This window comes from Centruroides vittatus, unplaced genomic scaffold (assembly GCF_030686945.1).
Source record: "Centruroides vittatus isolate TY-2023 unplaced genomic scaffold, ASM3068694v2 contig_3254, whole genome shotgun sequence".
Lineage (NCBI taxonomy): Eukaryota > Metazoa > Arthropoda > Arachnida > Scorpiones > Buthidae > Centruroides > Centruroides vittatus.
In genome coordinates, this window is record NW_027122087.1 from 420,098 (window position 1) to 441,759 (window position 21,662).

General features: G+C 30.0%; 2 protein-coding genes across 3 annotated transcripts in view; one reads left to right on the forward strand and one right to left on the reverse strand.

Annotated features, from left to right (window-relative positions):
- Positions 1-7,417, reverse strand: part of mst (misato mitochondrial distribution and morphology regulator) — a 39,548-nt gene extending 32,131 nt beyond the window's left edge. For both annotated transcript variants that reach the window (XM_067268378.1, XM_067268377.1), the window contains exons 1-2: positions 7,111-7,417; positions 4,744-4,830 (exon numbers count right to left, since the gene is read on the reverse strand). In XM_067268378.1, the coding sequence (XP_067124479.1) occupies positions 4,744-4,830; positions 7,111-7,188 (165 nt within the window). In that variant the 5' untranslated portion in view covers positions 7,189-7,417. The remainder of the gene's footprint in view (positions 1-4,743; positions 4,831-7,110) is intronic.
- The window catches only part of LOC136973637 (protein fem-1 homolog C), a 29,282-nt gene continuing 14,971 nt past the window's right edge, over positions 7,352-21,662 (forward strand). Inside the window, exons 1-3 of the mRNA XM_067268376.1 lie at positions 7,352-7,538; positions 19,260-19,409; positions 20,909-21,242. Coding sequence (XP_067124477.1) covers positions 7,479-7,538; positions 19,260-19,409; positions 20,909-21,242 — 544 coding nt within the window. The 5' untranslated portion in view covers positions 7,352-7,478. The remainder of the gene's footprint in view (positions 7,539-19,259; positions 19,410-20,908; positions 21,243-21,662) is intronic.

Below are 21,662 nucleotides of genomic sequence, written 5' to 3' on the forward strand. Positions count from 1 at the left end.
CTATTTAACTGGGTCTTCTACTATTCCTAAGTTGACTCAAATCGATCTTTCCTTGACTGTGGCTTGTTCTGCCTTATCGATATCTCAAAAAAGTCTAACCCCACTCCTGACACCAATATGTGAGCCCGGGAGAGTGTCGGAGGAAGTCCGACTGCCCCCTTCCGGCAACAGGCCGTTGACCTACCCGCTTGTCAAAAATGGCTGTTACGTTTTGTTACGCGTTATGCGAGTGGAGGGGAGGTGAGATGGGGTCAACAATAAGGCATGGCCGACGGTCAAGTAAAGACTCCGTTTAACAACAAAACAACATTTATTAAAATCAACGAAAAAGTTAGTTGCAATTCTAAGTTCACTAAGCTACAATTCTAATTCTCAATTACGTGTAAGGGGAGCTCGAGAGAGAGAGTTTACAGATTTCATTTCATACCTCTTTGCAAAGTCCGCAGACGACGGAATATCCAAAATTATAGGCACTAGGTCAAATTTGTCGCGACTGCGTTAAACAAATAATTCGCGGCTTGTCCACAAGCACGTACCCACGAGCAGATTGAATCAGACTCCCCCGAGGGGGGGAAAAGACGTGGTTTTTATAGATTCGTCGTGGAAACTAAGTCACGAGATCGTTGTCGGATGGAAGAAAAAGATGAATTCAGATGTTGAGTGTACAATTTTATGATGTTACAAATTATATTTTCCACGAATTCTGTTGCTTGCTTTTAAAATTGTAGGAATAATTAATTCAGAAAAACTAGATAAAAACCCAAATTTCACACAATGATTTATTTAAACTATCATTTTTTAAACCTAATTGTATAATTGGAATATAAAATATAAAAATATTCTTAGTGAATATATAAAAATATAATAAATAAAAATGAGAAAATATTATTTTATTTAATAAGTTATAATTTTTTGAAAATTATTTTAAACTAAAATATAAGGGGCAATCAAAAAGTTTTCGTTTAAGGATGTGGCTACAGCATATATGCAAATTAGTGCATCGCCAATGTGGGGTATATAAGCACCAACAGTGAGGCATGGGATTAGTTGTGTGGAAAACGCTGAAATGTGAACAATGGCGATGTTAATACCACATGTGTACAAACAGGACCAACATGCTGGGATTCTTTTTTTGGCTGCCAAAGGAAACACACTGGTAGACATTCATTGGAGAACGAAGAATGTGTATGGAGAAGCATGCCTGTCGAAAACCACTGTAGTGGAATGGTGCACAAAGTTCAGAGCTGCTTGTGATTCGACCCAAGATGCAGGTTGATCTGGGAGGCTAGCCACATCCAATACAGACAACAAGTGGGCAGCTGATGATGTGATTAGGGCGGATTGTCGCAAAGCCATACACATGCTTTCAGAAGATCTTGACATAAGCTTCGGTAGCGTACAACACATAATCCAGCAGGAGTTAGACATCCGGTTTGATTGTTGTTCAGAATTTAACACCCTGGGTATCCACTGGCTGCAGACCTTATGATAACCTGTTTCCCTGAAGCACTTGATGCATTTCAATGTTGAAGGAAACATGTTCCTTGAGCTCATTGTTGCTGGCGACGAAACCTGGTGCCACCACTCGGAACCTGAGTCAAAAGCGGCGACCATGAAGTGGTGTTATCCTTTCTCCCCTTGTCCCAAGAAGTTCAAGAGTTAGTCATCTGCTGGAAAAGTGTTGCTTACCCTGTTCTTCGATTACCAGGGCCCATTGCTTATTGATTTCAAGGAACCATGTGTCTCCATCACTGGGGCACGATACTGCAAAATGCTGGAAAGATTATGACGTGCAATTAAGGCGAAATGTCCAGGAAAAATGCAAAATGGGGTGATTCTGTTTCATGATAATGCATGTTCCCATACCACAAATGTCATAACACAGAAGTTACACGCACTAAAGTGGGAGACACTCAAGCACCTGCCTTACAGTCTTGATCTCTCCTCATGTGATTTTCATGCCTTCAGTCCCTTAAAGAAGTTCTTAAAAGGTTGACAGTTCCAGTCAGACGTAGAAGTGCAGCAGGCAATTTCGGACTTCTTCAAGCAGCAGAAACAGAAGTTTTACCAACGGGGTATATTCAACCTGGTGAAGCAGTGGAATGCTTGCCTAAATGGTCATGGCACTTTTGTATAACTGGCATACCAAATCTGGACTGTACGGTCTTCAAACGGAACTTTTTGATCATGCCTTATAGTTTGAATTTCTAAAACTAGTCTTTAAATGACTTGAGTAGAACAAGTTGACTTCATTGCTTAATAACAAAGTAAATCTATCCCACAGATTATTTCTTTGAAAAGGTGTTAATTGTAAAATAAATTATTGATGCTAAGCTATCTTTGTTATGTTATCCTATGATAAAATTATATTTAAAAAAGTGAAATAAATGCTAATTTCAATTCTATTCAGCATACCAGAAATATCTCAGATGATGTGCGTTATTCAACCTTTTTTCAAAACAAGAATTTAACCCGTTTACTATGACATAGTCGGTTGTATTATACCAGGAGTGGGCAAGCAAGAGTTCAGTGGAAGCCGAAATGTAGGTTTTGCAAAATGCAAGGGAGCCGCAGTTCTGTACTGTCGTGGTGGATAGTATGGTAAGGCGAGCGATTTTATTATATAATACATTATAATATAAAACAAATATTGAATTTTTTTAGTAAACATATTTTAGCAAAATTATAAAAATAAAATTGTATAAATAATAATAAAAAACAGAAATTAACACTTTCAGCAAGAGCTGCATGTGGCTCTCGGAGCTGCATTTGCCCGTGCCTGTATTATACCCTTGAAAAAAACTATCCAAACTGCAGTCACTCAAAGTCACTTTATGTATTTTATTTTAAAAATTCACAAAAATCGAAGTTTTATCATAGAGATACAAAAAAAAATCATGTACGTTAACAATTTTATATAGTTTTTGGTACAATCTATATATATAATCGAAATGGGTTGATGATGATGATGATGATAAGTTCAGAGCCCAAATGGTTAGGAGTTGAAAGCTGAAATTTGGTACACAAATTAGGGTATATCATGAGAACGTACACTAAGTAGGGATTTTTCGAAATTCCTGTAATTCTATTAATAGTATAATATCATATGTTTTTGAGGGAAATAATATTTAGGTATTGAGACATGTCAAGTCATGGGTGTGCTACAAGTAGAAAAAGGTTGTGGAATACTGCAGTAGGCAACTTTCAGCAGTAAGCACGTGTGTGTTTAGTTTATATATAGGTAAATACTGAAACTGTAAAACTTTAAAATGACTACAAAAAAAAAAAAAAAAAATATCGATGTCTCCTTTGAAAAAAAATAAAATAAATAAATATAACTAATTAAGAAAATAAATAAATAAAACACATACACACAACTTACAGGCAGTGACATTAACCATTTTTAACATGATGATATATTATCACATCATTGTAAAAAGAATAAAAGTACTGGAAGAATAATTAACAGTTGCTGTTAAGAGTATTTTGAAACATTGTAACAGAATGAAACACTACTATGAGACATATATAGTTTAGTTGTAAGAGGCAAACAAATTCTATTTTTGTAATGTTTTAAATTTATTCTTAAATTTGACAATTTTGTATGTCTTGCTTCAAACAAATTTTTAAAAAATGTATTCAAGAATATATGTATTTTCTCCACTTTTATACTTTTTTAGTATAAATTTGAATTAAAGATGAATTTGTACATATACACATATAATTCAATAAATTAAATATACCGTATTAGCCCGAATATAACGCGATATTTTTCGACCATTTATTTTCCGTTAAAAAATCGACTCGCGCTAAATTCGGGGTTTAAGTAATAAAATGTAATATAAACAAGGACATTTTCCTACAGAGATTGAAACGCGACTGAACGTCAGACCTAGCTCGACCGACCACTTCAAAACAACCATGTGATCTAGTTAGTAGGAATGCGCTTTTGTTTGCATAGCGCTACTATAGTAAGGCTATGTCGCCGCTTGTTCGAAGTTCATTAGTCACGTGATTTTTCGACTGCCTTTTAGTCACGTGGGCTCTCACAGACGCCATTTTTTATCTTAAAATTGTGAAATTTTTGGCTTCGCTCGAAAAATTATTATTACATCTTTCTTTTCTTTATTTTCTCTACTTTTAAACAATGTAAAATATTTCTATATTGACAAAAATGCTTTATTTGTGTCGAATTTAATGTAATTTGATACGTAAAACGCAAAAAATAAACATATCAAATTTCAACTCGCTGTAATTTATCTCATGTTTCACCGATTGCCATCGGGTTTGTTTGTAAATGGGGAAGAAATATGACTCATTCAAGTTAAGTCAGTAGAAATTTCGTACTACTGCGAGAAAATTTGTCAATAGACCCGCTTTACCCCCTAACGCGAAAGTCAATAATGAATAACGGAAGTCAATGAGTTCTCATTCTGAAAACAGTTCAGATTCTGAATAAACATTTCCGTTTTTTGTTGTTACTTACGTAATATTAATTTTGTTTTACATTACTTAATTTTATTGACATGAATTTAACCTGTGTTATTAGCTATAAATACCTAAATAAATGCTTATCTGATTGAATTTTACTTTCTTTGAATTCTTTTATGAGTATTATTTTTTTTTTCTAAATATCTTTATGAAAATTTTGGAGTCGCGTTAAATTCGGGGTTGCGTTACATATAATTAAATAAATTAAATATAATATTTTTAAATGTTTAATTTGTAAATATAAATATCTACCCTAGGATTTTCTCCTTCACGAAACAGGTAATCATGATTAATCTCCAATGATTGACTGTCTGTCTTTTCATAGCAAAATGATGATTCCTTTCAAAAAAATAAATATTTTATTTTATTATTTTAAGTTTTGATAAATAACATTACTATTTTTAAAATAAAATCATATCATATATAAATACAAAAAAATATATTTATTTAATACAGTAAAAAGTATAAGAGTATAAGAATATTATATAAGAGCATGCTCCTAATATGCCAGCTTGTTTTGGCTTATAAGAGCATTGCACTGCTTTGCACTGAGTCAATGTAAGTTAAATGCAAATGTACTGACACAGTAACAATCCAGTAACTTCTCTGTAATAAGCATTATTAAAAAAAAAGCAAAATAAAAAAATGCTTCTTGTACTAAATTATAAAAGTTCTTTTAAATAGGAAATTATTTTATATACAGTAAGACCCCGCTTAACATGGGGATGCATTCCTAGACAACAAAGTGCTAAACAAAATAGCATTAAACAAGATCATTTTAACATAGAGTAAATAGGGAAAGGGGAACATGCAATTGAAAATAAACAAATTTTACTTCAATTTTAAGACATTCTTATGTTGACAGACTTCGTACTCATTTGTTATTATATTAATTTGCATAATAATATATGTTAAATAACACACAAACATATGCACACAAAAATTATAAAAATTTACAATAATATTTTGTATTAAGATTTTAAAAAGCAAAGATGGTCAATACTCCAATCACTCAATCTGGTTCTTATTTAACTAATGAAAAGCCTGCTACCAAGAATGCCCTTTCCGATTCAATTCATGTGGGTGGAATCATCTTTAATGCATTTAAGAGAAGACAGTTGTGTTTTTTCACCTGTAGCCTAAAAGATTTCTAGTTCATTTTAGAGATTGTAATACTTCTTTTGCTCTCTAGTATTCTTGATTTGTCTACTGCGACTGTTTTAATAGAAACATCAAGCTTATAGCCCAATAATTCGAGAGTTCATTTGTCTTTAATAATCAGGTTTATGAAGAAAAACTTCATACTTGCAGACTTCGTACTCATTTGTATCCTTGCCCAATTTGCACAACCTGGCATTATGCAGTTATTGAAGCTACTGGGCATGATTAAAAATTAAGACAGCATAAGCACAATTATTCCAGATATTCCAGTAAAGAATTTTTAGAGTCCACAAATAAGCTACATATTGATTATTAACCATTTGTAACATGCCATTATGAGCAAAAATTTAAAAAAACTAGTAAGTAGGTTTAAAATTAATAAATACAAATGTATTCTGACAGTTTATGAATTAACTATATTTTTTATTTGAAAAATTTCCTCAACCTTAAATCAAAATAAGAAAAAAGTGAATTTTTAAGAAATTTGCGGGATTTTCCGATTTGAGAAAAATTTCCCCGGGTTAAAAAAACAACCGAGATTCCGTTTGAGAAACCCTATGTAGCACCATCTAGAATTTATTCTGTGTAGAAAGATATATGATTATGTTCATGACACACTCATACAGTATATCTTTCCTGATGGACAGATATAGTTAATCCTGATGGACAGTAATAGTTAATATGAAATTTATAGTTATAGTTATAGCTATAGTTATAATTATTGATTAATATAATTATTTATCTTTATAAAAAATAAAAAACAAGAAATGCAAACATTGCTGATCATTCATGATCATCAATGTTTGCATTACTTATCATGATTGTTTAATATAAAAAAAAATGAATATTAAAGTAAATAAATGCAATCCCATTAGTAATGATTAGGCCTATTATCACTAATTATGTGTTCTTAATAAACTAATAAGCCGATGCTTATCAGTTTATTAGATCTATTTAAATTTTAGAATTACTATATGACAGTTATTACATTAACCATTATTTTAATATCCTCTTATGTTGACATTCTATATCATCAGTAAACAGCTATTCGATTTCATGGTACAGAATGGTACAGCTTGTTCATAGAAACATTAAATTAGAAATTGTCAATAAGGTATTTTCACCAAAGAAAAACTATAACTAATCACTTATTTTTTGCCCTTTAATACTATTAAAAACAACTTACAATAAAAAAAAAATATTTTCAAATTTTCTTATGAGAAACCTGGGCTATACTTTTATCAAAACATATAAATTATCTTACCCTTTGAATTAACATAAAAACATAAAGTGTTATTAACAATATCCTTTAATCATCTTAATATTTCTTAAATATAAGAAAAATTTATTAAAGGATTTTGAATTATTTTATACATTTGATCTAATTTAAAATTTGTGAATAACTGCATCATCCTTTTATTTTACTAGATTGATAAATATATTGAAAGTAAGTCATACTTGGCTATTCCACCAATGAGTACCAATAAAATTGGAATAATTTCCAATTTGTAAGGTGATAACTTCTCTAGAAGACATATTTACAAATTCGTTTATGATTCAAAACCTAAGTATAGAAAAAATTTAAAAAAAAAGCCAATTCGATAATTAACAAATCAGCGACAATTTCACATTTTAAACAACTAAAATACACGACTTCAGCTTCCTAATCATAAAAGGAGACACACGTGTTTTCCTCGCGCGCCCCCTACCGGATATCTTCGATACTGCGTAGTGACGACTTTTTTACAAAATGGTGGCTTGTGACGTCACTTATAATCGCGAACAAGAAGAAACTATGAAGGAAACTCTGTTAACTTTTTGAAGAAATGGAATTTAAAAAAGTCGTATTTAATGCAGCAAGAGATGGAAAGCTGCGTCGTCTAAAGGTGAGGCCAACAAATCTAAATATAACCTGCGATTCCGTCAAAGGACGCCAACTTTACTTAACCCTAATATTGTCTTCAAGGTTTTTGATTTATTTACGAACTTTTTTGAAATAAATTTAACCGTTTTTATTCGTTTTAGTCAATATTCCGATTCGTCGAGTATTAATTTAACTTCTACAATCGGTTTTAAGTGAAAAAATGTTTAAACCGTATATTTTTAGTCATTCTAAACTAAGGCGTTTCTTTAAAATTCTGACGTAGTCGCTATCCGCCTTTGGGCATTGCTTCAACGATCAGCTGTATTAAATTAGAAGGAAAATAATTAAAAAAAAAAAAACAAAAATATGCTTCGAAGCCATTCGTATGCCTTGTGTTAAATTCATTTATTTTGTCTACAATAAGATATGTCGATTGACAGCGAATTTACTTCTCTGTCTACTGTATAACAAGCTCTGCAACAAAAAGTGATGATGTATTTTCTTTGGTATTGTAATATTTTAAGAAGCTAAAAGTTTTAAATATGAAAAAATGTGATGAAAGTTACGAGCAAGATGCCGTATAATAATTGTGGTGAGAAACCATTGGCATCGTTCGATGCCGACGGACAATCCGCCCGAGTTCCTCGATTCGAGGGGCGGCTTCTGAGAAACCGAAAGTCTTCGGGTTCTGGGGGTAGTGTGGTTGCAAACCCGAAATTTAACTCGCCAACAACTGCCGTAAATTGTTGAGGTATAATTTGGAATAAATTATTTATTCCAAATTATTGCCCAATGATTTACGGCAGTTGTCTGTGAGTTATTGCATTACGTCGGATTTGTAGGGATGTTTACCTGAAATTTGACGTGTTGACCACTGACCTATAATTTTTAAAGTCGCTTTTTCTATGCCATTTTAATTTTGTATATTTTATTGTGTCAAATTTTCTACTTTCTTTCAAAAAAATACTCTCTTTCTGTGATTCGGTGATTACTTTTTATTCCTTAATCAGACGTTTACTATTCATTCTTTTTTAATATTTAAATATATAAGAAAGTTTGTATCAAGTGTTATGAGCTAGATCACATTCTATGCGATGACTGTTAGATGGCATCTTAAAAGAAGCAGAAGCTTAAGAGTTAACTCGTAGCAGTCAATGGGTAAAAAAGGAATTGACTCGACATGGGAAAACGTACCTGGTGTGGACACTGGAAGGATTGACTGATTAAGAGCTCTTTTTTGATTCAATAAGCAAGAAACAATACATTGACACACAAAATACAATTAAAACATAAAAGGTAATAAGCATAAAACTATAACAATCTTTCAAAAATTGGGTGTAAATATAAAATAAACACTTGTAAAAAAACCAAAATCAGCAGATATGAAAACCTTAATGACTAACAAATGTTTTTAATCATATTCAAAAATTGTCCTCAGGTTAATACAAAGCATAAAATTGTTTAAAATACAGACATAAAATACTAAAAACAAATACAAAAAATTAAGATGTAAATTAATTGATACAAGAATAGATATATAATAATATCAATTGTTTTTCAAGAATTTTGATAATTATTGTAATCATGCAATTAGTATTAAATATAAAAAGAAATTTTGGATTATTGAATGAAGATAATTCTCTGTTATTGTTACTTAAATATGTTTTTTGAAACATAAGTGAAAAAATATACAAATCATTCTATTTTAATTAATGATTTAATGGTAGTCTTTATTATTGAGATAATGATTTAGATAGGAAGAATGTAAGAATTACAGGAATAGAGAATGTTATGATAAAGTTTAGTTGGTACTTTTCAGTTAACGGGACACTAGCTGATATGTACAGCAATGGGTAAGATTCAAGTTCTGAATAAGGGGTTTCACACCACCCCCAGAATTGTTGACCCTTTGTGAGATATTCATCTCCAAAGGTGTTTTTAACACATACTACTGCCTTTTCTACATAGATGTGTGCCTCTGTGCTCACTATTGCTTGCTTCTCAGTGCCCAAGTGGGGATGAGCTCCCATATCCTGCTAAAACTATATAACGTCAAGTATGCCACGAACAGTCAAGTGGGCTACTCGAAGCTGGCAACAGTTGCATGGGCTAAATTGTTAAACACGATAACCTTCTAGTGTCCCATTAACCAAAAAGAACTATTTAGTTTAAGGAATAATGATATAAACTCTAGAATCTAAAATATTTTACGATCTTACCAATTTTGTAGGTTTTTTTTATTTACAGTACTAGACCAAATATCCAGCTTCCAGAAAACTGGTTGGTTTTGAATTTGACTGGCTGTAGTTCACCATGTGGCTTTTTTGTTTGGTTTCTGTGGCATGGGTGCAACATAATACCAGTTTCAGTGTGACTATATACAGTGTGTTAAAAACAGTTTCATTTTTTACACTCCATTGTTTATTTTATATATTAAGTATATATTTAGCCTGTATCCTTAAAATCACTTCTCGTCCCAAGCTTGTAGGACTGTGTTGTTTTAATAAGACAATATTGAATTATATTTTAAAACATTACAAAATATGTTGCATGTTTTAACTTATTACAGTAAACTCTTGATTAGTTAAACTTCCTTAATTCTAAATTCTTGCCAACTCAAATTTTATTTTTTATTTCAACTTAACTTCCATAGCCTTGATATTATGTTTCTACAAGTTAAAGTAGTTTTGCTATCACATTTCATTACTTTGAAATTTAAGGTCCAAAGACTTTATTTCATATTTAATTATGTGCTTTCTTTTGCATTTGCAAAAAAATTGATGATATTAGTATGAAGTTGAAGGTTGGTACTGTATAGAATTATACCTCTGATTGCATGACATAAAATTCAAAATTTTAATAATATTCTATGCCTAAAGTAATGGTCTTATTCATGAATGTAAATTGATCATTAAATCTTAGTGCTTTAAGAGAGATTTTTTTTAATTTGAAAATTTCAAAATACAGTTCATTCAAAATAAGTTCGATTTGCATGTCATTTTCATTGCTGATAGTGATTGATATTGATCAGTATATTGATCATTTTCATCTGAAACAGATAAGTAGAAATGACAAGAAAAAAATTTTGTCTATAGAAGACATCTTTTGTAACAACTGCCAAGGATAGAAAAAAGCAGAAATTACAAAAGAATTTGACATATTGAATGCTCACTCTATACACCTGAAAAACAAGGTAAGGATTTTGGAAAGCTATAATAAACAAAAAAGTCAGATGGAAATAAAAGCAAACAAAAATGTGAGTATTCAGGTGTTGGAGTAGTTTGTACAGTGTACAGACAAAGTTATTCCCATTAATGGAAAACTTAAAAAAAAAAAAAAAAAAAACTGAATAATTTGGACAGTAGTTAGAACATACCAGATTTAAAGCAAGCAGTGGATGACTGGATAAATTTAAGAAGAGACATGGAATAGTTATCAGTAAAATCTTTAGTGAAAGTGCAGAAATTCAAGAGGAATGTTATGAAATATTCATAAAATAAGAAAGCATGAATGATGTCAGAGCCTTTTTCTAACTAGCTGAAAGCCATATCTGCATGATTGCCAAAAACAAAATTTTTTTATTACCAGTTGTATTGCACATCTGATGATGCAAAGCCATGATAGTTCAACTTCTACTACAAAATACAACTTCCTGATTGTAACTTTTAGACTAAGGAATTATTCAGCACTTTATGATACAGAAAGCTTATCTTATAAAAAGTGTTGCATATTGTTGAAGTTTGAATGAACCTGCTAGATGCAATGCAAATAATTAACAATGATTAGAATGTAGTTTGATAAAGCTCCATTGAAAATTACTTTATGAAAGCAAGTTTTGGTCACTGATTTGTTGATGCTTTGAATAAGTTGTAATTTCCATCAGAATTTGTCAACTAGATCAAAAAAGACTGGACTGATCTCATTATAATAATGAGTGATGAAAAAGTGTCTTTTAAAGATTCTATCAATGTTGACAATGACCTGTCTGTCTACAGATATTTATCTGAAGATGACTTCATTGCTGACGTAACAAAACAAACAATGAAGTTAAGAAATAAATCCTGTTCCCCCATATATGAAAGCCAGAAAATCTTTTGAGCTTTCAAATGGCTTTCTAAAACTACTTCATTCATAAAACAAGATGCTTTCAAGGTGGTTGATTGTTCGTTCATATCATTGTTGTGCAAGAAGCAATGAATCATTGATGACAAACTTGTGTAACAAACTTTAACTAACAGTGCCAATATTTTATTATTTTGTACATATAAATATCTAAAATAATAAAATATAATGTATTTAAGTCAAACTATATTGTTAGTATTATGATATTTACACTCAAATTAAAATAAAGTTATTTTCCATAACTCAAAATTTCATTAATTGAAAAATTTTTCTATTCCTTCCACTTCAACTTATTGAAAGTCTGCTTTATTTATTATTATTATTGAAAAATAACTAAGTTTGCGAGATAAAATTATAAACAAAAATAAATCATAAAGAACCAATTTATGAATGGAAAAATTAATTCTTAATATTTCTATAAATTTATACTAAATTTTTGATAGCATACTCTACAAGTTTTAGTCAGCCCATTCCACAATTCAATTCATCACAATTCATTTTAACTTTTTTGTAACTTAATACATGAAGTAACTGCTTCAGTAATTTAAGACAAACATTCATATACAATCTTATAACACAGCAGAAATGAACTTCAATAAACAAAAACTAACTAGCATTTTCAGTCATCTTTCATTCCAGGAATTCTCTTAGGAATTCTTGGTATGAAAGATCTACTGGGTCCTTATCATTTCATATAACAAGGATCTAGTAGACTTGTTAAGATTTCCTGGTATGTACTGTACATGGTACCCATCAAGAATGATAGAGTATCCTGCAACTTTGAATACATTGGATCAACTGCACATTCCTTGATGCCACAAATGAAAGAGCACAAATACATGGTGAAGAATTCAATACCCTTAACACAGTACAGTATGTATGTCTCCTACATAGTTATGTTTTTAACCATTCACACTGATGATGTAACTGTTTAAATTTTTAATTTTAAATTGTGTTTGGCATTTATGTATTGGTATTTGTTCTATTCTATTCCATTATGTGTTAAAACATTTGATATTTGAACATTAGCTTGATGAAGGTCATTAAAGATGACCAAAAACGTTAATGGGTTTACTTATTAAAGTTCATTTCTGCTATGTTCTAAGATTGTATATAAATGTTTGTGTTAGCTTTTTTATATTAGAACTAGGTATTAGTCCATTTAGAATAGTTTTATAAGGAATTCTTACCTTTTTAGATGCTAATTGATTTTGCAAAACTTGATACCACAAAAAAGGAGATACCTGGAGGCTACAGAAAGAATGTAATTATACAAATCAGTTTACTGTACACTTTTTCATCATCATCATTTAAAGCCAATTTCATCTTCTATCTTTACTGTTGTGTTCTTTGTTGTCTCCAGTCTTTGTTCTTGGTTCAGCCTGACCATGTTACCGTATAATAAATTGTTGTCTTTAGTTCAATAATTTGTCAACTAATTTTAAGTAAATAATAATCATTGTTGACAAGACTATGTCTTGTTTATAAAATCATACTGCCTGCTGTGTTACCAGCTTAGACATATGAAGGAGTACAGGTCAGGAGTTGAAATTTGGCACAGAGTATTAGGTGCTCAAATCGTGCGCGCATAAAAAAAACCAGACTTGTAGGTAGTCGGGACCGAGAACCGAGCCAAAATAAAATACAAAATGGTGATACTCTCTACAAACAGGCAGTAGTGCAAGGTTTGTGCATGTGTTGCTGGTTGGGAAGTTGGAAATACGAATGTTGTGAAATCGAATTTTGACAAACGAATCTTTGAAAAACCCATTTTACCTGTCCCGTGTTATTCCCCACGTATTTCTGGTCGCCACGTGCTAACCTTGACTGATTGACTGGAGATATCTCATTTCATCATTGGAATGTTTTTGAAACTAGATGGCGTGTTGTTATAATTTTATATTAAAACTAACTTCCAAAATATAATTATTTTTTCTTTTTACATTTATTAATATATATATATTTCGTTTGTGCAAAATAAAAAAATAATTGCAAACGATACAATAGCCATTATTTTATCACTTCAAAACGAACCTGTTACCGGTGTTCCTTGCGAAAATCGTCTCAGGAGCGTCTCACTAACGTTTTCGAACTTATAACAGTTCTTCTTCAGGTGAAGATGGAAGATTTGAAAAAATAGAATAGAATGGAACACCGGTAACAGGTTTGTTTTGAAGTGATAGTTATAGTACCCGGTGTTAGTAGTGAGTAGAGCAGTACTTTAGCCATTATTTTTTTCAAAAACGGGAAATTTTTGCATTGACAAAAATTCAACCTGGGGCATCATGCAGCTGAGAGAAATTTCAACATTAGATAGGTTAATTTCACTGAAAATGCATCATGGATGCCCTTGTGGTCATGGCTGTGGCTGGCGAAGTTTGAATGATTGTGCTCAAAACTAGCGATACCAAAGATGATTGGAGAATGAGAACGAGACCCGCCATGAGTGTCAAAATGATCCTGCTTAGTAGTGAGTCCTCAAGACATAGTCTTGTCCCAAATATGGCCTTGCTGTTTGTCTGTCATACCTACAAATCTGATGACTATCAATGCCATTGGCCAGCAGATTTATGTAATATCAAATGTCATCTATTCTTTTTAATCAAAACAGTTTCTGTTATAGCATTTTTATGTCCTCTTGTCTTCCATTCTGCTATCTTAAAATAATTTGTTGAGTCATTTAGCATAAAATATGAATTGATTGTGTGTGTTAGTCTATATTGCAGAAAATTAACATACATAATACATTGAATAAAAATCAACTTTATTAATTTGTAATGAAATTTTATAATATATAGGTATTTCTCATACAACACAGTAGTTATGTTTCAAAAAAAGTGCTGTGTTGTGCAAATCTGTGCCATACAAAACAAAAGGCTAGTACAACACATAGGGTTAGCTTCCAAAAGTTAACAAAAGAATACTATTCTCTTTCATTACTAAGATAAATATGTTTATTAAAGCAATCAATAATTAACTAACAATCACAATTAAAAGTACTATATTAAGTATTTTCTTAGCATAAGGTTGCTGTTGAGAACAAATCACACAGGAACACTTTTAGTGGTAAAAGGTTGGTTTATTGATAGGAAAGGTTATGCATTTTGGGCTTAATGCCCCTGTTCAGTCCTATTATAACAGATTTATCAGCAAAAATTATCATAGAGTTACAGATTTACCGATTGTATTGAAATATTTAGGATACATGTACTGTACAAAGGTTTATACAATAAAAAATAATTACCTGGGATTATAGTGACAGTTAGGACAACACAACTCATGAGAAGATATAGGTGAGAAAAGTGGAGCTAAAATTCTTTTAGCTCCACCCTTATACACATTTGAACAGTATAACAATATGTGCTAGAATAAAAACGGGGGTAAACTTAAATATAAAATTAAGTACATAATTAAGAGATGGAATTTTTATAAAATTAATAAGGGAATACCTGTAGGGTGTGAAATAATTCTGATGAAATGTACAAAAACATAGACCAGATAGGAGAGGTTAGAAAGATGTGAGTATTCTCTGTATCATCCACTGAATGTTTGGTGTGTTGACCTACACAGTGGGATACGCAAGAGGGAGGGCAGTAGTACAGTACATCTTAATGGACTTTGCTACTTAGTTAGGAATGGTTGCCAGATGTCATTGACGACTGCACCTGTATTTAGGTTCATTCTGTGTATTTCATTTGTTTTAATAATTTCAATGTGTTCATAAGATTTTCTTTTAATAATAGTTTTTCTTTTTTAAGAATTTTGATGCTGTTGAGTGAGATCTCACAGCCAACTTGGTTTTAATGAGTAGTGACCGCTGAGTTGGTGTAATCAAACTTCACTGCACTTATGTGCTCTTTTATACGGGTTTTTAACGCTCTGCTAGTTTCACCTATGTAATAGTACTTTGGATGACATGTACTGTACAAGCGAAGCTGTAAACAAACTTATTGTTTAATAAAATGTCAGTATTACTATTAGTTTGTTCTTTGATTTTTAAGAAATTTTTGATTTTATTGTTTAGTGTGGGTGCAAAAATGATATTATATGGTGTTAGTATTCTTTGGATATTTTCAAAAATAGTAGGGATATAATCTAATTTTTTGTAAATTATTTGTGTCTTTGGTTTGGATTGACCTGACGAGTGGTTGTGTAGCCATTTGTTGATACTGTAATTGTGTTTGGGTAGTTATTTAATTGAAAGATGCAATAAATTTGGTCAATTTCTATGTTTTGGTTAGTAGTATTACTTGTATGTATTTTGGTTTTGTTGACATACATATTGAATATGTTCTTTTTAATATACATGGGTGTGCTGGAGTGGTAGTTGATTACTGATGTCACAGGGTTTTATATATTTTTTAAAGGTAATGAAATTATTATGTCTAAGAATAGTGATGTCTAAAAAGTTAAGTTTGCTGTTATTTTCATTTTCTGTTTCAAAACATATATTCTTCTGGATATTGTTGGCATATTGAAGTATGATTTGAGGGTTGATTAATTGTTTGTTATAAACAACAAAACAGTCGTCAACATAACGGTTGTAGAACATTATACCCTGTAGTTTATGTATAATATTGTCAATGTTAATCATGTACAGTTCTGCAAGTTTTGGATCGATGCAAGAGCCTATAAAGATATCATTTAACTGTCTAAAGAAACCATTATTCCAAATAAAATAATTATTGACTAAAACAAATTCGATGAGTTGGGTTATCCATTTGTCACAGTTTAAACTATTTAATGTATTTATTATAAACCTTTTTTGGATAGAGGGGTACATGTTTTTAGTATCCAGGCTCAACATTCTCATATCTTTATTTATATTGAGATTTTGGAGGTTTTTTTATGAAATGCTGTTAATTGAATTATCAAATATATTTAGTTTATTTTTAAGGAATTTCTCTAAGTTGTAAAAAACATAAAATTTAATGTCAACCAGTTGGGTGGCAAGATTCATTTAATTTATGGGGTTTTATTCTGATGTTGAGCCTGGGTATTCTCCAGTTGTAATCAAGAATATTATTAACATCTTTTGCATTAATATAATTAGATTTTTTAAGTTTTTTGATCATTTTTACTAAACCTTCATGTATGCTTAAAGTAGGATCTTCGGTTAAAGTGTGATATTGAGAAGAGGAGACTAAATTAAGTTTAACTTCATATTTTTCTTTTTCCATTATAACTATTTGTTTGGATTTATTGGCAGGGTTAAAGTTTAAACCTTTCATTAAAAAATTTTTAACAAAATTAGGTATTATGCAAGTACTAACGGCTTACTACTAACATTTGTTCCCAGTTTTTTTTGCTCGTTTATAGTTGGGTAATTTTGTCTTTTAACTAATTTATTATATTTTCTACAAGTATATGGGTTATCATAGTCGACTTCATAAGTGTGTTTACCTTTAACTTTTTAGATTTTAGATTTGAGTTTTTTAATTTTGTATGTTTTAAAATTAATTGTCGATTTTAACTTATTTACTTTTTTGACATCATGTTTTTGCATTGATGATGATATGGATTTAGGTAAAGTTAGTGTTCCAAGTTCTAATTTCTCTAATAAAATACTGTTTAGATACCAGACATCTGTTAGTAACTTGTTCAATTCTTCTTCCATCTTTTTGGTGTTTGCTGGATCTTGGCAGGTTATAGTATTCTTAGATCTTGGTTGCTTGCTGTTCTCTTTACTATATGTATTTAATAGCATAAGGTTGCCATTGAGAACAAATCACACAGAAACTTTATCACTTTTTTAAAAACTTTAGTAAAACTTTTTACAAAGATTAATCTATAAAAACAAAACACAGTGACATTCTTAAGGGCTAAAGTTTGAAAGCAGTGACAACGACATCTAGTTGACAAGAAAGCGTGGACAAGGAAGAAACAATTGCACTGTCAGTTTTCATTAAAGTAAACCTGATGAAAGTCACAAAACAAATTGAAAGTTTCGATATTCTAAAATCTGTGGGCCAATTTGAGACAACATGCATCCTTACTTAAATAGTAAAAACAAAAAATCAAATAATGGAGTTTGCACTTAAAAACAGTGAAATTTTATATGGAGGATTTTCCCAATTTTTGAACCATGTTAAAGTAAAACCGTATTGTAGAAGTGCCATGTTGTATGAAGGATACTTGTATAAATAAATATTAAAATTAGAAAAGTACTTTATTATTCAAAACAGTGTCATTAATGCAAAGATCAACAAATCTCAGAAATATAATAATTTCATTATAGGAATTTTATAATTTTTTCTTCAATACACTAAAATTAGAAGTTGGATTAAAAATAATCAAGATCATAAAATGATTTTTTTTTGTAGAATACTCTGATAAAAGTAATACTAGATGAATGCTAGAAATAATAGAAGTTAGATTTAAAACTAATTTGAACCAAATGCTGTCTCTTTGTTGCTTGTTGTTTCCAAATCATAATATAGTTTAGTCAGCATTTTTGTAATTAGCAGTCAAAATGTTATCAGTTAAATTTTAAAAATGAACTATTTACTTACTATTATGAAATATGGCAATAAAAAATTTTTTTTTTACATTAATATACTTTGTACATATAGTTTATACTTGTTTTTATTGAACTGAATTATAAATGTCATATTTTTTATGATAAATGCAATGCATATGTAAAACAACTTCACCAATAGTGCTTTATTCACCAACGTCAACATCATAATGAAAACCATATGTCAGCGCCAGGAAAATTCAGAAATGAGCTGTTAATCGTACACCCTGCATTTTATGAGACTCAGATTTGCACAATTCCAGTGATTTTCTTGCATTCAGTGCCCTCTATCGACAAAAATTTGAACTATTTTTTTTTTCTCTACCCAAAAAAATCCTTTTTTGTGAGAATAACTTTTATACAAACTGCATTCAAATATACCAATCTTTTCAACTGTTATGAATTTTTAAACTATTTACAAATTTATGGGACACCCTGTAAGACTAGACACCAACCAAATGCCGAAACTCTATTGGGCTAGTTTAAGGCTAATTACTAAATGAATTATATACGTTCATTTAGTAATTAGCCTTAAACTAGCCAGATAGAGTTTCGGCATTTGGTTGGTGTCTAGTCTTATAATATATCGGGTTTAGCAATGTTGTTTATGGGACACCCTGTATTATATATATATATATATATATATATATACACCATATTTTTAATAAATAATTTGCTAAGCAGTCTGCAAGACTACATGACAGTGTAAAATGTAACAGATACAGCATGAAGACAGTTAAGGATTAATCTTCAGTGATTAATCAGTGCTGTTTTCATATAAAATATAAATAAATGTTTTAGTAATTGAAATGAGACCTTTATTCACTGTCAATATGATAATTATCAATATATAATTATTTACCAGCTTGAAATTATTTATATCTTTGTATGTAACAGATAATATTAGAAAAAGTCAAATTTTCCCAAATTTTAACCCTTTTGTTGAAATTATTTTTATTTCATTTATTTGGAATTGTGGATGAAATATTAAGAAAATGTATCATATGTAAATTTTGTAAAAATATTTGAACGTTTTTAACATTAGCTATCAAATATTGAAATATATATATATAAATGAATTACCAATTTTTTATGATCTTGTAGGTGTTTCTTGACCATCGACCCAAGGAGGAAGTAAAGATGCTAGTTTCTATTCGTGTTAATGGTGCAACACCTTTAGTAATGGCTGCTCGCAATGGACATTTAGAAGTAGCCGAATATCTTTTGGGAAAATGTAATGCTGATATCGAACAAGTAAGAAAGCAAAGATTTTAAAAGCTTTGTTAATTTAACGAGTTATATTAACATTTAAACTATATAAAATTTAGACTAAAAAAATTAAATATCAAGAATGATTACAAAAATAGTTTATAAACAAAAATTTCTTTTTTTTTATTTATATAATTCTTTATATAATATTTTCTTTTATAATAAAATATGATGAAAGGATTTAAATATACAATATTTATTCGTGATCTTGCATGATCTTGCATATAGAACAAGATGTGACTAAAGATCAAAATGAAAAAATTAGATATATTAATACAATTCTAATTTTATTTTGTTTAATCACAAATAAAATATTATCAAATGCACGTATTAAGGCAAACAACCATCTTTTCTTGATGCTAGCATTTTTTGTCTACTCGGACTCACCCTCCAAAGCTTTATTATAACTCTCCACTTTTTCACTCTTACTCCACAAAGCGTCATCCTCTGATTTGTCAAGGAAATTTGAAATGCAGTATTTCCTGAATGACTTTGCTATCAGCTCTTGAGGAATGCTTTTTCACACACCAAGTGGTGCGAGCACAAGTGGCTTTTCCATGCATTGAGTTGGTAGGAATGTGTTACTTGTCAAGAAGCTTACCCTTTAACTAGGTGCTCATGGAATAAAGCAAACAACGGAAATTAAATATTTAGGTGTTATTCTTGATGAGAGACTTAACTTCACACCCATATCAAATACATCATGAGAAAAGGTAAAAAGATGGCCAATGCCCTCGTTAGTATTGCTATGAAAACATGGAGCCTTGGCCCTAATGCTACTAAGCTTATTTACAGAGGCATACTTACACTAGCACATTTATCCTGACAGTAGGGTAGCTTTACACAGGATTGTGAAGTCTGATAGCCACTTACAACTCGTCCATCTCATACACTACATTCTCACACAATCTAATTTTTTTTTTGTTAGAGTGTATAATTTCTATTCATCTTAAAATAGTATTATTTTAGATTATTTGATTTCAAAATTAAATTTTGAGAATGGTTTTTATCTTGAATAAATCTGAAATATAATATTTTTTGACAAGTGTTTTATATCAAGAAGTCAGTATCATAAATTGCAAATTATGTAACTTTAATGATTACTAAAAGACAAATAAAATTAATTTAAGAGTAACACAGCTGGATTAAAGTTTAATAACAAAATAATTATATTGTATAAGTAACAGATATACTTTCTGGTACTTTTCTAGCACAAATATATATATATATATATATTTTTGACATGTTTTTGGCTTTCCTTATAAACTGAAAACATTTGTCAGAAATAACACTTATACTAGAAAAGTATCAAAAGGTATAGTTATTTCATTATTAAAATTATATTTTAATCAGTTTTGATAAAATTATGTTTTGAAATGATTTTAATTTTCAAATACTTGATTTTGTATAAAGGAAAAAATAAATTTCTTTCTTAATTTTTTTATGAATATTTTTTATTTAAAACTACATTTTCAATAATTTAGGTTGGGTCTGTGACATTTGATGGTGAAACAATTGAAGGAGCACCACCATTGTGGTGTGCTGCTGCAGCTGGACATTTGAGTGTTGTTAAATCCTTAGTTAGTAATGGTGCATCAGTAAATAGTACTACTAAAACCAATTCTACACCATTGAGAGCTGCTTGTTTTGATGGCCATTATGAAATTGTAAAATATCTTATTGAACATGATGCTGATATTGAAATAGCAAATCGTCATGGTCATACTTGTCTAATGATTGCTTGCTATAAAGGACATCTTCAGATAGCAGAATATCTCCTTGAACATGGTGCTGATGTTAATAGGAAAAGTGTTAAAGGTAATGATATTTTAATTTTCCAACATTATTAAAATTACTAATAATTATAATAAAACTTTTCAAAAGTTTTTATAAATATTAAATTCTCATTTAGTATGAAATTTTAAATTTATTTTATAATTCATAAAATTTATGAATTTTATTTTACTTTAGAATGTTTTAAAATTGAATATAAAGCAATTTTACATATATTGAAAAAGTTAAGTGAATTAAACTGTTTGTTATCCTGTACTAATAAAAATATATAACATTCAGAATATCAATTTTTTTATAAAAGTTTTAACATTACAGGAAAAATTTTGATAAATTGCACGATTATTTAAAAATTTTAGAATTTTTGAACAGATTAAAATAAAATCAGCCTTACAGAATATTTGAAGAAGCATCTGACAAAATTATGTAGTAATCTGTACAATTATA